Below are 14,707 nucleotides of genomic sequence, written 5' to 3'. Positions count from 1 at the left end.
ATATTTAGTTCTTTCATACCATTTGGGTGGATTGTAACAAGATCAATGAGGTTATAATCAATGGCTTTCTGGATTTCATTGATTCCAAGATACCATTTTTCTTCCACACTTCAAAATATCTGAAGTTGAAATGCATATTATAGTTGGTGGCATCGTAGCATTTTATCATACTTCAATTAATAGGTTATTTTCTTTCTTAGTAGCACATAAAGGTACATTAAATAATCAATGCTGTCTTTGATTCTATGAAAGACTGTAATTATCATAAAGTTGGTATGCAAATTCAATCTTGAAAGACAAACATATTTTACAGTTGAAACTGAATAGGCATAATTGTCTACCAAAAAAATCCCAACAATCGTAGTTTTTTGTATTATCAACATACGTGGTTTCAAGTAAATTTATATAGAAGGTAATAAAACCAATATCTGAATACTGAAGAAAGCTCTTTGCCCTTTCAAGTGAAGATTAGAGGAAATTTAACTTTATGATGATGTCATGTAAAAAATATATGTAACTTTAGTTTTAGGAATACTGGTATATAAACATTCTATACCATCGCTTTTTAAACAGAAGGTAGAAGCTACGCTATTGCTTTGCATTGTAAAATACTTCTGTTAATTTCTTAACTCATTTTTTTCAAAGCCATTTTTTAAAATTATGGCCTTAGACTTCAGCTATAATGAAAGTAGAGAATTTAAGTTTGTCTTTTCACACCTCAGAATAAGGAAGCAAGACCACTGTGGCTTAGAGGGGTTGGGATATGGGAGCCAGGAGTGCTTTCAGCAGGAGAGAAATCTTTCATTCAATAGGGAGCGTTAGTTGAGTGCTTCGTATGCTTGGAGCTGGAAGCTCGGAGGTGATTAAGACACAATCCATACCCTCATAGAGCTCATGAGCAGAGTGGTCAGGGCCTTGCATGTAGGCAAGCAGTTATAAAAAGACCAGTGCTGTAATGGTGGCATGTTCAAAGTGTTCTAGGAGCCTGAGGAGAAACTGCCTAGCTCTGTGTAGAGAAATGTCTAGGAGGGCTTCATTCAAGAAGCATCCTTTGAAATGAATCACAAGCAGTAAATGGTGATTCACTGTGTGGCTGAGGGCAGGGAAGAGCATTTCTGGAAGGAGATAATAGACAAGCTTCTTTCCCAGAGTGCTGCAGTGATGTAAACGCAAGGTTCACTAATTCGTGGAAGAAATTTTTTTTTAACCTGGTGATCTAAGAATTAGAATAAGGAATTTACGGATCTTGAGGCTTAATTGTAATTTCTTTATATTCAGATAATTATTTAATCTTTTCTGTGCTATGTAAAAGCTGTATGCTACTACATCTTTTCTAGTCTAATGTTTGCCCATCGTCCACGATCTTGGAGAGAAATGCCTATTAGATTTGCTGATTTTGGAGTTCTGCATAGAAATGAACTGTCAGGGACTCTCAGCGGCTTGACCAGAGTGAGGCGCTTCCAGCAGGATGATGCTCACATCTTTTGCACAGTGGAGCAGGTAAACAATAACACAGAGTGAAGCATGGTGGTCACAAATTCAGTGTGATGCCCCGAACACATCTTGTATTCTTTCAGAGTTACTGAAACAGATGTTTGGTCTAGTCTCTGAGATCTCATTCAGCTCTAGCCTGCTGTGATTCTCTAAATTAGGTCAATAGATTAATAATCTTTTGACATGAAATGTATTACTTTTTCTTTGGCTTCCTTCAATGATTTTATTAACCTAAATTCCATTAAGTAGAGTATTTTAAGGGATTTGGTGGAATTCTGGAATTCTGGATGTTTTGTTTTTCAGTATTGCCTAGAACTTAAAATTTACTTTTTCAAGTTTTTGTGTTAATTCAAGTTAAAATTGCCATACAAAGGGTTTCCGTGAAACAATTTGACGTAATTGATGTTTATAGAAAAACAGCAGAATATACATTCTTTGGTTTTTCTTTTTTTGGTTTATGTTGAATGGCTAATGTGCCAATGTTGTACCAAGCTATGAGGGCGCACATCTTACGCATGTGTGTATACCCAGTCATCATGCTTATGAACCACAAAAGGGTCAGAATATTTGTTCTTTGAAACTGCACAGAGAATATTTACTAGGATAGACCATATTCTGGGCCATAAAACAAGTCTCAATAAATTAAAAGGGATTTAATTTAAAAAATGTTTTAATTAACCCTAATGTTTTAACTTAACCCTAATGTTTAACCCTAAACCTAACTGACCACAATAGAATTAAAATGGAAATCAATAACACAAAATCCAAAGGAAATTTAAAAAAAATTTATATAACAAATGAAAATAAAAACACATACATTAAAATTTGTGGGATGCCATTTAAGTGGTATTTAGAGGGATGTTTATAGCACTGAATACCTCCATTAGAAAAGAAAAATCAATGACTTAGCTTTTACTTAAGATAGAAAAAGAAGAACAAATACACCCAATGTAGTATGAGCAAAAGAAAGAAAATAAGAAACAACAGCAGAAATCATTGAAATAGAAAAAGAAAATAGAGAATATAAATAAAACTAAAGCTGGTTCTCTGAGAAGATCAATAAAATTGATAAATCTTTAGTCAGACTGATGAGGAAAAAAGAGAAGACACAAATAAAAAATGTCAGGAATGAGACAGATGTCATTACTACAGATTCTGTAGCTATTAAAAGGATAAGGCAGTTTTCTGAATAACTTTATGCTAATATATTTGACAGCTTAGATAACATGGATAAATCCTTGAAAGACACAAGCTATTAAACTTTACTCAAGAAGAAGTAGATAATCTGAATAGCCCTGTGTCTACTACAGAAATCAAATTGATACCTAAAAACCTTCCCATACAGAAAACTCCAGGCCAAGACGGCTTTACTAGTGAATTCTACCAAACATTAAAGAAGAAATACTAGAGATACTCAACCAGAAAATTGAAGAGGAGGAAATCCTTACCACCTCATGAAGCAAATGAAGCTAATATTGCTCTGATAGAAAAATGAGACAAAGGGCCGGGCACGGTGGCTCAAGCCTGTAATCCCAGCACTTTGGGAGGCCGAGGTGGGTGGATCACGAGGTCAAGAGATCGAGACCATCCTGGTCAACATGGTGAAACCCCGCCTCTACTAAAACTACAAAAAATTAGCTGGGCATGGTGGTGCATGCCTGTAATCCCAGCTACTCAGGAGGCTGAGGCAGGAGAATTGCCTGAACCCAGGAGGCGGAGGTTGCGGTGAGCCGAGATCGTGCCATTGCACTCCAGCCTGGGTAACAAGAGCGAAACTCCGTCTCAAAAAAAAAAAAAAAAAAAAAAAAAAGAAAAATGAGACAAAGAAGTTAAAAGAAAGCCACTGAACAACATCTCTCATGAACATAAAGTAAAAAAATTTAAACAACATTTTAGTAAGTCAAATCTAGTAGTTTTTAAAAGAAGGATAATAGATCTTAATGAAATGATCTGAATCCCAGGAATGAAAAGTTAATTTAACATTAGAATATGAATCATTGTAATTTCCCACTTTCACAAACTAAAAAAGAAACAAACAAAAAGACAACATATGATCTTCTTAGTAGATGGAAGAAAAAGTATTTGGCAAAATTCTACATCCACATCTCATAAAAACTCTCAAAACTAGGAATGGAGGGAACTTTCTTAACCTGATAAAAAGGCCTCTATGAAAAACCTGCAGCTAATGTCATACTTAATAGTGAAAGTCTGAATGCTTTACCCTTAAGATCAGGAACTAGGTAAGGATTCTCTCATTACTTCTCTGATCATTGTACTGGAGGTTCTTTCTGATGCAGTAAGTTAAGAAAGAGAAAATGAAAAACCATCTAGATTGGAAAGAATTAAAACTCTTCGAAATGACATGATCATCTATGTAGAGATTAGATGGAATCTACAAAAAGCTATTAGAAGTAAGATGAATTTAGAAAATTGTATGGAATATCAATATATAAAAATCAATTGTATATGCATTTCATAACAATGAACCCTTGGAAATTGCAGATAAGAAACAATAATTATAATAGCATCTCAAAACATATGATAATACTTTCAGATAAGTATTCTCCAGAGAAATAGAGATAGTAGGATATATAGATACATGAGGAAATTTGTTACAGGAATTGGCTCACTTGATTTTGGAGACCGAGAAGTCCCATGATATGCCAGTTACAAGCTGGAGAACTAGGAACGCTAATGGTATAACTCCCAGTCTGAGGCCAGCAGCCTCAGTGGGGTGAGCAGAGTCCAGGGAGCTGGTGTAAGTCACAGAGTTGGTGGGCCTGAGAACTAGGAGCTCAATGTCTGAGAAAATAACGGTCACAGTTAAAAAAAAGAGATTTTGTCCTTCCTGCTTTTGAGTTCTGTTCCTGCCCTCAACAGATTGGATGAGGTCCACTCACATTGGTGAGGGTAGAACTTCTTTATCCATTCCACTGTTTCAGATGCTCATCTCTTCCAGAAATACCCTCATGGACATTCCCAGAAATAAATGTTTTAAGGGCGGCCAGCTAGCTGTCTGGCATCTCCTAGCTCAGTCGAGTTGACACTTGAAAGTAGCCATCACAAGGCATTATCCTCAGCAAACTTACACAGGAACAGAAAACCAAATTTGTATGTTCTCACTTATAAGTGGGAGCTGAACAATGAGAACACATGGACACAGGGAGGGGAACAATACACACGGGGGCCTGTCAGAGGAAAGTGTGGGGAGGGAGAGGGTCAGGATAAATAACTAACGCATGCTGGTCTTAAATACCTAGGTGATGGGTTGATAGGTGCAGCAAACCACCATGGCACACGAATACCTGTGTAACAAACCTGCACATCCTGCACATGTACCCAGGAACTTAATAATAATAATAATAATAAAACAAGGCTGGGTGTGGTGGCTGACACCTATAATCCCAGCACTTTGGGAGGCTGATGCAGGTGGGTCACTTGAGGCCAAGAGTTCGAGACCAGCCTGGCCAACATGGTGAAACCCCATCTCTACTAAAAAAATACAAAAATTAGCCAAGCATGGTGGCGAGCACCTGTAGTTCCAGCTACTCGGGAGGCTGAGGCATGAGAATTACTTGAACCCAGGAGGCAGAGATTGGAGTGAGCTGAGATTGCACCACTGCATTCCAGCCTGGGAGACAGAGCAACATGGTCTCAAAAAAACAAAACAAAACAAAATAGCCATCACATTTAATGAATGAAAGACTTGATGTCTCAAATCCATCAAATTCCCTGCATTTCACCTGCTACTGTCTGGTTTAAGCCGCTGTCATCTTGCTCCTAAATGACTCCTCCAGCTTCCTGTTGGGGCTGTCTTCTAATTTTGCAAATTCATTCCTCATACTGTGAAAGAACACATTGGGTCATGTTAGTTTTCTGCTTAAACGAAACAAAAACCCTTCATTGCCTCCCCGTTGGTCTCAGGCTAAAAGTCCATACATTCTCCTGGCTTTGAAAGCACTTAATTTTTTCTGGCCCCTGCCTGCCTCTAGCCTGCTCACCTACCACACTGCCCCTCTCCCCTTTATCCCATCATATGCAGCCCCCTGACTTAGCCTGCTTATCTTTCTGCTGAGACTTCAACTCAGTGTGTCCTCTGCTCACAGAGCTCCTAAGCCACCTCCATGCCGAGCGCTCGCTTGTCCCCTGCTCTAGCTGCGTCTCACTTTCTCTGAGTGGCCCCTCCTTGCTGCTCTCCTCTGCATGCTGCAGCCTTTTCACAGTGTAGTTCCCTCACCACTTCTGCTCCATTCCCTGCACTGGCCTGGAGCCACTGCCAGTCCCCACCTGCCTACCACTCAAATGAAGGTTCAACTCAGGATTGGTTGAACAACCAAAACAGGGTCATCAACTGCTCTCCGTTAAAAACACACTTTATTTCTATCTGACATGAAGAGTTTTATTTTTAAAAGCATAAATGAATTTAATTTGGTGTTCTGTTTGAATGTTTCATTTGCTTTGATTTCAGATTGAAGAAGAAATAAAGGGATGTTTGCAGTTTTTACAATCTGTTTACTCAACATTTGGCTTTTCCTTTCAATTAAACCTGTCAACAAGGCCTGAAAACTTCCTAGGAGAGATTGAGATGTGGAATGAGGCTGAGAAGGTAAGAGTCACACTTTGTGCTTCCTCTTCGTTTTAGTCATGTGGAAAATACCTTTGCAGGAGGATGCGATAATTTGTAACAGAAATTTTGAAATTGGGAATTATGGGATAAATTTATAGGTTGTGGAATGTGGCTATCCCATTTTCTTTGTAAAAGTGATAATAATACCTTACATTTGTTTCACACTTAAAGTTTATATCTGGCTTTTATTTATACTCTTTCAGTGCTGGTCACTAATAACTGGCCCAAGCTTTTAAAGAAATCCTCTTATTTGCTGTGACTCTTGGGTTGTGTGGCTTATTTTAAACCATTGCCTGTTGAGTCATCTTAGTCTTACTGTGGGGTCTGGGGCTGCGTGATCTAGACGGAGATGTGCATACTTGGTGCTGGGGTCCCTTTCACAGTCACGTCCTGTTGTGCCCTGCCCCGTGTCTGTCTGAAGACACCCCCACACAGACGTTACAGCTAAGCTTTACAAAACCAAGATAAGGGGCTCATCATGTTGCTTTCTTTTTTTCTTATTAAGCACAAAGGATATAGTGTGTTTCCTGTGTTCACTTTTATTAAAAATGAGGATAGTGTCACGGCCAGACACCCGGCTCTGCCTGTTAGCTGTCTTCTTGGAATATAATAGTCCCCACTTATCCATGGGGAATAAGATTCCAAGTGGATTCCTGAAACCCTGGATGGTATCAAATAGATGGCAAACAGGACATGTTTCTGTTCATGCCTTCAACTTACAAATCTAATGCCGTTTCTTATCTTAAGTAAGCACTTTTCATGCAGTGTGGCTGGAATTTTTGCATTGTGAGGTGCAACAGCAAAACTAGCATGAGTTGCTTTTTCCTTCTTCACTAATTCACAACTTACCCAATGGATAGAAGATTTTTTTTTAACCATAGCTCTTAGCAACTTCAGCATAGGATTATTTTTTCCTTATTAAATGGATAACTTTCACCTTTTCACTTAAAGGAAGCATTTTGTGGCTCCACTCTGGCATACCAAATTGCTAGCATCACAACTCTTGTGCTTTGAGGCCATGGTTAAGGAAAATAAGGGTTACTTGAACATAAGCACTGTGATACTGCATGTTTGATAAGCATGACAGCTTCTAAGTGACTAACTGCAGGGTGCAGTGCATCCAGCGTGGAGACTGGACAAAAGGACAATTCCCATCCCAGGTAGATTGGAGTAGGATGATGCTTTATCCTGCTGCTCAGAGCAGTGCATGGCTTAAAACATATGAGTTATTTCTGGAATTTTCCATTTAATATTTTTAGACCACAGTTGACTGGGGTAACAAACTGAGAAAAATGAAACAACAGATATGGGGGATTGCTGTACTCATGGGAGCTGAACACACATTACAAGAAATAGGAATCAGAGAAGCACTGGACTAATAGTATAACAATTATTTTTTACATGATTAATAGAAACAGAACCCAAGCAGAGGCTGCACAGAAGCAGTTTAGCCTTCACCGCTAAATAGGGCCTTCTCCTCCCCACTGCCCTGTGCCCATCCTAAGCTCTTCTTCCACGTCCACTGCATGGAGGAAGAAGAACAAATGAGATAGCCTATCTACCCCGGGAAGGATGCAGACTCAGTTTACCTGCCAGCCACCTGGAAGCAGGAAGAGGAAATGAGGACATAGAACTCAGCTCTGGAGCCATTTTGCTCTAGACTTTAAAGTCTGAAAGTACTTCATCTCCATGAGTAAATTATAGAAGCTCTCTAAGCATCAGGATCAAGCATGACATGGTGATGATGATGATGATGACAGTGGTAGTGGTGGTGATGTAGTGATAACACCTATGTCCTGAGGGTACGGGGAACTTCAGTGAAGTAATTCACATGGAGTGTTAGGCATAGTGCCAGGTACATGTAAGTGCCCAGTAGATGTTAGGTGTTGGCATCATTATCATTACTCCATTCATTTGAAACTTGGTGGGGTGTAGAGAGCTAAAAAGGGATGGACCAGGTGTAGGCCTGGCATGGGGAGGATGCACTGGAAGTTCTAGCCTTTTTGCTCTTTTTTTTTAACTGATGGGGGTAAATAGTTTAGCAGCCAAGCCTGAGGTCAACCCAGGGGTGTAACTGTCCCACTAAGGGATGGTCCTGCTTCCACTTTTGGGACACTTGTCTCAAATAACTACCCCTGGCCTGGAAATCACTGAGATGCGCATTTAAATATTTTGTCTTCAGAAGTGTCTGAAGTGGTTTGAAAGAGACAGACCTCGCATTAATCCAGTGCTCTCTCAGCCGTGGCAGCTCCTGCTATGCCCTCCTATTCCATGTCCTCCAAGGCCCAGGGAGCAACAGTGACCCTTGTTTTATGCTCTTCTCCAAAACTTGCCCTTTCCTTGGCTTTTTAGCTCCTTGCAGTCCCCAGAATTCTTCCCATCACTTGATATCTGCTGTAGAAGGGTCTCATTTGTCTTGGAAACAAGTAACTGTTCCTTCTCCTCTCAGAAACAGAGTGGAACAGGAGAGTAAGGCCTCCAGGCCCAGGAAGTGTCTTCATGGGGGGAGCTTTCTCTGGTCCTAAGTAGAAAAGAAGCTGCTTTCAGACCTATGCAGGACACTCTTGGGATCCCAGGAATTAAATCTCTGTCTCTCTCAAGATCAGATCCTGACTGAGGTCCCGGGAAAGGCTGTCAGGACTCCAGGAATCAGCTTTCTTCATGATGGCAGCTTTGGCCCTAAGACTCTGCCACTGCTTTGATTTCCCCATGAGGCATGTTACTCCCAAAAGTCTGGCGTCTCATGGGCACCAGTATGTTGGGGGTGATAACGGGAGTTTAGCTGGTGTTTTTCCAGTACTTTGGCCAAGGACTTAGGAATGCCCAGGTGCTTCTCAGGGAAGCTGGATTCGCGGGAGTACTGGAAGGCTTGGGGAAATCTTTCATTAATACGCATTTGCACCCTCACTTTCAATGTGGAACATCTTCACTGCAAGCTAAGTTGAAAGCATGTAGTGGCTTAGGCTGAAGACAAAGTGGAGACCCATGCACCCACACCCTATAAATTCTAACCCTCCCAGACATGTGCAGAGGTGAAGGAAAAGCAAAAAAGAAGTGGCGAGGCCTGCCGTCTTGGCCGCCTTACCCACCCAAACTCAAGAGTGGAAGAGGGAGTGAGATCAAGGCTTTCCTGCCTTTTCTTGTGTGGAGGCCCCACCTACAAGGAGAATGGGTCTTGGAACCGTCACCAGGAGGCAGAAGCTGGTTGGTTTGTAGGGCACAGGGTTGTGTTGGGAGTAGGGCCAAAGCATCCCCTACCTAATGATTACCTGGAATTCACTGGAACAATTTATAAATGTTCTTTTCTTCCCAGTTGAAATGTTGATTTTTCTTGAGAGCTGGTACCACCCTAATCATTTCTATATAGTCTCTCCTCAATAGTTTATTGAATGTAAAAGATGCTCAATAAATATGTGTTGAACTAACATAGATAATTAAGAGTTACAGTAACTTTGTGAGCTGTATGTCAAAAAAAGATGCAATATGTAATTGTATCTTTTTTCTTCTTTTAAAAAAGCAACTGCAGAATAGCTTGATGGAATTTGGAGAACCATGGAAAATGAACCCAGGAGATGGAGCATTTTACGGCCCTAAAGTAAGTAGACCATATGCTTCAAAAAAGTAAAATTTAAAAGAAAAATAAATCTCTCTCTAAGCAAATATTATTTAATTTGTAGATTGACATAAAAATCAAGGATGCTATTGGCAGATACCATCAATGTGCTACAATTCAGCTGGACTTCCAACTGCCTATTAGATTTAATCTCACATATGTTAGGTAAGTGACTGAATGTGATAAATATTATAGTACTAATATTCCAATTTTTTGTCATTTGCGTATTAGCAATACAAAAATAAACATTAGTGAATGTCTAGTATATGTGCTATAAGCTCAACATATATTTGTTTACCTGCTCATAATCCAGTTTGGAATCAACTTGAATTTTCTGGTCTGGTAGGAGGAGGAAGATAAGTAGACATGAGAGTAGAGATATGAACAAAGTCCCATGAAAACATGATCCAGGCTGCCGACTCTCCCGAGTTAGAGGGGAAGACTTCACAAAATGCTGGCATTGGGTCTGGGTCTTAAGGATGAGATGTTTTCTTGAAAAAGCAGAGGGAAAAAAGGCAATTTTATCACTGTAAACCAACAACTTCTTTAAAAAAAAAAACCATGCAGTAAAATTAACTGTGTGTGTGTGTGTATGTACAGCTTGATGGTTATGATTCCGTCATTCTCTTGTGCTGCTCCTTTGTAGTCACACACTCTTCCTTCTCCTAACCCCTGGCCACCATTAATGCGTTCCCCATCAGGATAGTTTTGCCCTTACCAGAATGTCATGTAAATGGAGTCATGCAGTATAGAACCTTCTGAGACTGGCTTCTTTCACGTAGCACAGTGTTGTGGAGATTCATGCATGCTTTTGCATGTATTGATAGTTTGTTCTTTTTTATCACTGACTAGTGTGCCATTGTGGATCCAGTCTCTCATTAAGCATTTGCTTCCCACTTTTGATGATGATGAATAGAGCTGCTGTAGGTATTAGTGGTAGGTTTTTGTGTGAATAGAAGTTTTCATTTCTTTAAGGTAAGCTGGGAATGGGTCTTATGATAATTGGATATTTAACTTTGTAGAAATTGCCAAACTGTTTTCCAGAGTAGCTGCACCATTTTGCATTCTTATCTGCAATGTGTAAAGAGTTCCAGATGTTCCACATCCTTGCCAGTACTTGGTATTGTCAAGTTTTGTTTGTTAAGCCATTCTAATGGGTATGTAGTAGCATTTCATTATGTTTTGATTTTGTATTTCTTTAGCGGCTAATGATGTTAACATCTTTTCATGTGCTTATTTGCTGTTCATTTATCTTCTTTGGTTAAATGTCTGCCGAAGTCTTTATGTTCATTTTTAATTGAGTGATTTGTTTTCTTACTGTTAAGCTTTAAGAGTTCTTTATATATTCTAGATATAAGCCCTTGGAGGGATATATGATTTGCAAATATTTATCCTGGTCTATAGCTTGCTTTTTCATTTTTTTAGTTTCCCATTCATTCTTGAGTTATTAATTTCAATAAAGTTTAATTTCTCAATTTTTTTCTTTTATAGATCATGCTTTAGCATCACATCTATAAACTCTGCTTAAGCACAGGTTATGAAGATTTTCTTCTGTGTTTTATATTAGAAGTTTTCTAGTTCTAACATCTGATTTGAGTTAATTGTTTGTGTAAGGTGTGATGTTTAGGTCAGGATTCATTGTGTGCATCTAAATGTCTAATTGTTCTCACATCAGTTGTTGAAAAGGCCATTCTTTCACCATTGACTTGCCTTTGTATCTTTGTCAGTAATTAGTTGGACATATATGTGGGTCTGTTTCTAGATTATCGATTCTGTTCTGTAGGACCACTGATTATCCCTTTGTCAGTACTGTGCTGTCTTGAATACTGTAACTTTATAGGAAGTCTTAAAATTAGGTAATGTGGATCCTTTATTCTTTTATAGCCAGCTTTGGCTGGCTATTCTAATTGTTTGGCTGTTAATGGAGTCTACAAAAAATTCTGGTGGGAATTTTTATTGGAATTGTGTTCAATCTAGAGATCAGTTTGGATAGAATTGACATCTTAACTACGTTAAGTATTTTAATTTATGACCTTCTTTCAGCATGGAAGCCCTATGCCTATCTTGTTAGATGCAGAAATAGATGTAGGTGTAGAATGTTCAGATATTTCACTTTGGGGTGATTTGAGTGATTGTAAGTGGTTTCATATTCTTAATCTTCACATCCATGTGTTCATTGCCAGTATCAGGAAATACAGCAGATTTTAAAATGTTGATCCTGTAATCCTGTATCCTGAGACTTTGCTGAACTTACTCTCTGGTTCTGGGAATTTTTTTTTCTTTGGTAGAATTCTTGGGATTTTCTATGTAGACAGTTATGCTACCTGAATAATGGGGAATTTTTTAGCTTCATTATACTCTTTTTTTTAAGTTTTTGAGATGGAGTCTCAGTCTGTCACCCAGGCTGGAGTGCAATGGCATGGTCTTGGCTCACTGCAACCTCTCCCTCCCAGGTTCAGTCTCCGCCTCAGCCTCCTGAGTAGCTGGGACTGCAGGTGCATACCACCACACCTGGCTAATTTTTTTATTTTTAGTAGAGATGGGGTTTCACCATGTTGGCCAGGGTGGTCTTAAACTCCTGATCTCATGATCCACCTGCCTCGGCCTCCCAAAGTGCTGAGATTACAGGTGTGAGCCACTGCACCCAGCAGCTCCATTATACTCTTATTAGACCACTGTCATATATGTGCTCTCTGTTGTTGGCCAGAACACTGTTTTGCAGTGCACGACTGTATATATATACAAGCACACCTCATTTTATTGTGCTTTACTGTACAGCACTCGGCAGATGTTGCATTTTTTATAAACTGAAGGTTTGTGTCAACTCTGTGTTGAGCAAGTCTATCAGTGCCATTTTTCCAACAACATGGGCTTACTTCATGTCTTTGTGTCACATTTAGGTAATTCTTGCAGTATTTCAAGCTTTTTCATTATTATTGTATCTGTTATGGTGATCAGTGATGTTTGATATTACTATTGTAATTGTTTTGGGGCACCATGAACTGTGCCTATTTAAAACAGTGAACTTTACTGATAAATGTTGTGTGTTCTAACTGTTCCACTGGCTACTCCCTAATTTCTCTCCCTCTCCTCAGCCTTCCCTATCCAGAGACACAATAACATTGAATTAGGCCAATTAATAACCCTGCAACAGCCTGTAAATATTCAAGTGTAAAGAAAAGTCATAAGCCTCTCACCTTAAAAGCTAGAAATGATTCAGTTTAGTGAGGAAGGACTGTTGAAAGCCCAGGCGGGCCAAAAGCTCAGCCTCTTGCACCAGCTACTCAAGTTGTGAATGCAAAGGAAAAGCTCTTGAAGGACATTAAAAGTGCTCCTCCAGGCCAGGTGCTGTGGTTCACGCCTGTGATCCCAGCACTTTGAGAGGCCGAGGGGGGTGCATCATGAGGTCAGGAGTTCAAGACCAGCCTGGCCAAGATGGTGAAACCCCATCTCTACTAAAAATACACATAAAAAAATTAGCTGGGTGTGGTGGCAGGCACCTGTAATCCCAACTACTTGGGAAGCTGAGGGAGAGAATCGCTTGAACCTGGGAGGTGGAGGCTGCAATGAGCCAAGATCGCACCACTGTACTCCAGCCTGGGCAACAGAGTGAAACTTTGTCTCCAAAAAAAAAAAAAAAAGTGCTACTCCAGTGAACACACATGATAAGGAAGTGAAATAGCCTTCTTGTTGATGTGGAGAAAGCTTCCCTGAAGCCAAAGACTAATCCCAAAGCAAAGCCCTAACTTTTCAATTCTGTGAAGACTGAGAGAGGTGAAGAAGCTGCAGAAGCAAAGTTTGAAACTAGCAAAGGTTGGTTCATGAAGTTAAAAGACCCATCTCCAGGGCCAGATATGGAGGCTCATGATGGTAATCCCAGCACTTTGGGAGGCCAAGGCAGATGGACCACCTGTGGTCAGGAGTTTGAGACCAGCCTGGCCAACCCCATATGGTTGGTGAAACCCCATCTCTATTAAAAATTCAAAAAAAAAAAAAATTAGTTGAGCATGGTGGTGGGTGCCTGTAATCCCAGCTACTTGGGTGGCTGAGGCAGGAGAATCTTGTGAACCTGGGAGGCAGAGGTTGCAGTGAGTCAAGATCACGCCATTGCACTCCAGCCTGGGCAACAAGAGTGAAACTCTGTCTCAATAAATGAATGAATGAATGAATGAATGCCATCTCCATAACATAGAAGTGCCAGGTGGAGCAACAAGTGCTGACATAGAAGCTGCAGCAAGTTATCCAGAAGATCTAGCTAAGATCAGTGATGAAGATGGCTACACTAAGCAATGGATTTTTAATATACATGAAACAGCCTTCTGTTGGAAGAAGATGCCATCTAGGACTTTCATAGCTAGAGAGGACAAGTCAATGACTGGCTTCAAAACTTCAAAGGACAGGCTCACCCTCTTGTTAGGAGCTAATGCAGCTGGTAACTTTAAGTTGAAGCCAATGCTCATTTACCATTCAGAAAATCTTAGAACCCTCACAGATTATGCTAAATCTACCTTTCCGGTGTTCTAGAAATAGAACAACAAAGCCCAGATGACAGCATATCTGTTTACAGCATGGCTTAGTGAATGTTTTAAGAACATTACTGAATTAAAACCTCAATCTGGGTAGAAGATATGCTAGTTTTACAGAAAGATTTACTATCTTAAGCCAATTTTTCTGTTTTAATGTAAATGACTGAGATACTACCTTATTGATTCTTTCAAGGTCATGTTTGTGAAATAAACATTGCATGAGAGCTTTCCTGTCATCTACACTGTATGTTTAGAATGTTGAACAGATTTGAGTTTCTAAGTTGTAAATCCGTTGTCATGTGGTCTATTCTATTTGCATGTGTGCCACTACACACTGAGATGATAATGCTGTACAGTTTTAAATGGTAGCAGTTTCTGTAGGCTGTAGGCTGAAATATTTTGATGAACTGCTTAGTTTTGGGATTTTATTTAAGTTGTATAATTTAT

The 14,707-nt window shown here is 39.6% G+C and overlaps 1 protein-coding gene and 1 non-coding gene across 3 annotated transcripts in view; one reads left to right on the top strand and one right to left on the bottom strand.

Moving 5' to 3' along the window:
• Positions 1–14,707, top strand: part of LOC116545675 (threonine--tRNA ligase 2, cytoplasmic) — a 65,631-nt gene that overhangs the window by 40,345 nt on the left and 10,579 nt on the right. The window contains exons 12-16 of one of the 2 annotated variants that reach the window (XR_004266404.1): positions 1,338–1,500; positions 5,963–6,100; positions 9,142–9,325; positions 9,639–9,716; positions 9,799–9,897. Coding sequence is in view for 1 of the 2 variants with exons in the window: in XM_032272212.1 (XP_032128103.1) it covers positions 1,338–1,500; positions 5,963–6,100; positions 9,639–9,716; positions 9,799–9,899 (480 nt within the window). In the remaining variant the exon portion in view is untranslated. Of the gene's footprint in view, positions 1–1,337; positions 1,501–5,962; positions 6,101–9,141; positions 9,326–9,638; positions 9,717–9,798; positions 9,900–14,707 lie in introns of those variants that run through there. The other variant, XM_032272212.1, reaches the window with a different exon arrangement.
• Positions 1,953–2,053, bottom strand: LOC116545677. Its single transcript, XR_004266406.1, has one exon. It is a non-coding gene; the product is annotated as a small nucleolar RNA U13 (small nucleolar RNA).

Source organism: Sapajus apella, unplaced genomic scaffold (assembly GCF_009761245.1).
Source record: "Sapajus apella isolate SASKATOON/1434 unplaced genomic scaffold, GSC_monkey_1.0 scaffold331, whole genome shotgun sequence".
NCBI lineage: Eukaryota > Metazoa > Chordata > Mammalia > Primates > Cebidae > Sapajus > Sapajus apella.
Note: the sequence above shows the minus strand (reverse complement) of the source record. Positions and strands in the feature narration are given on the sequence as shown.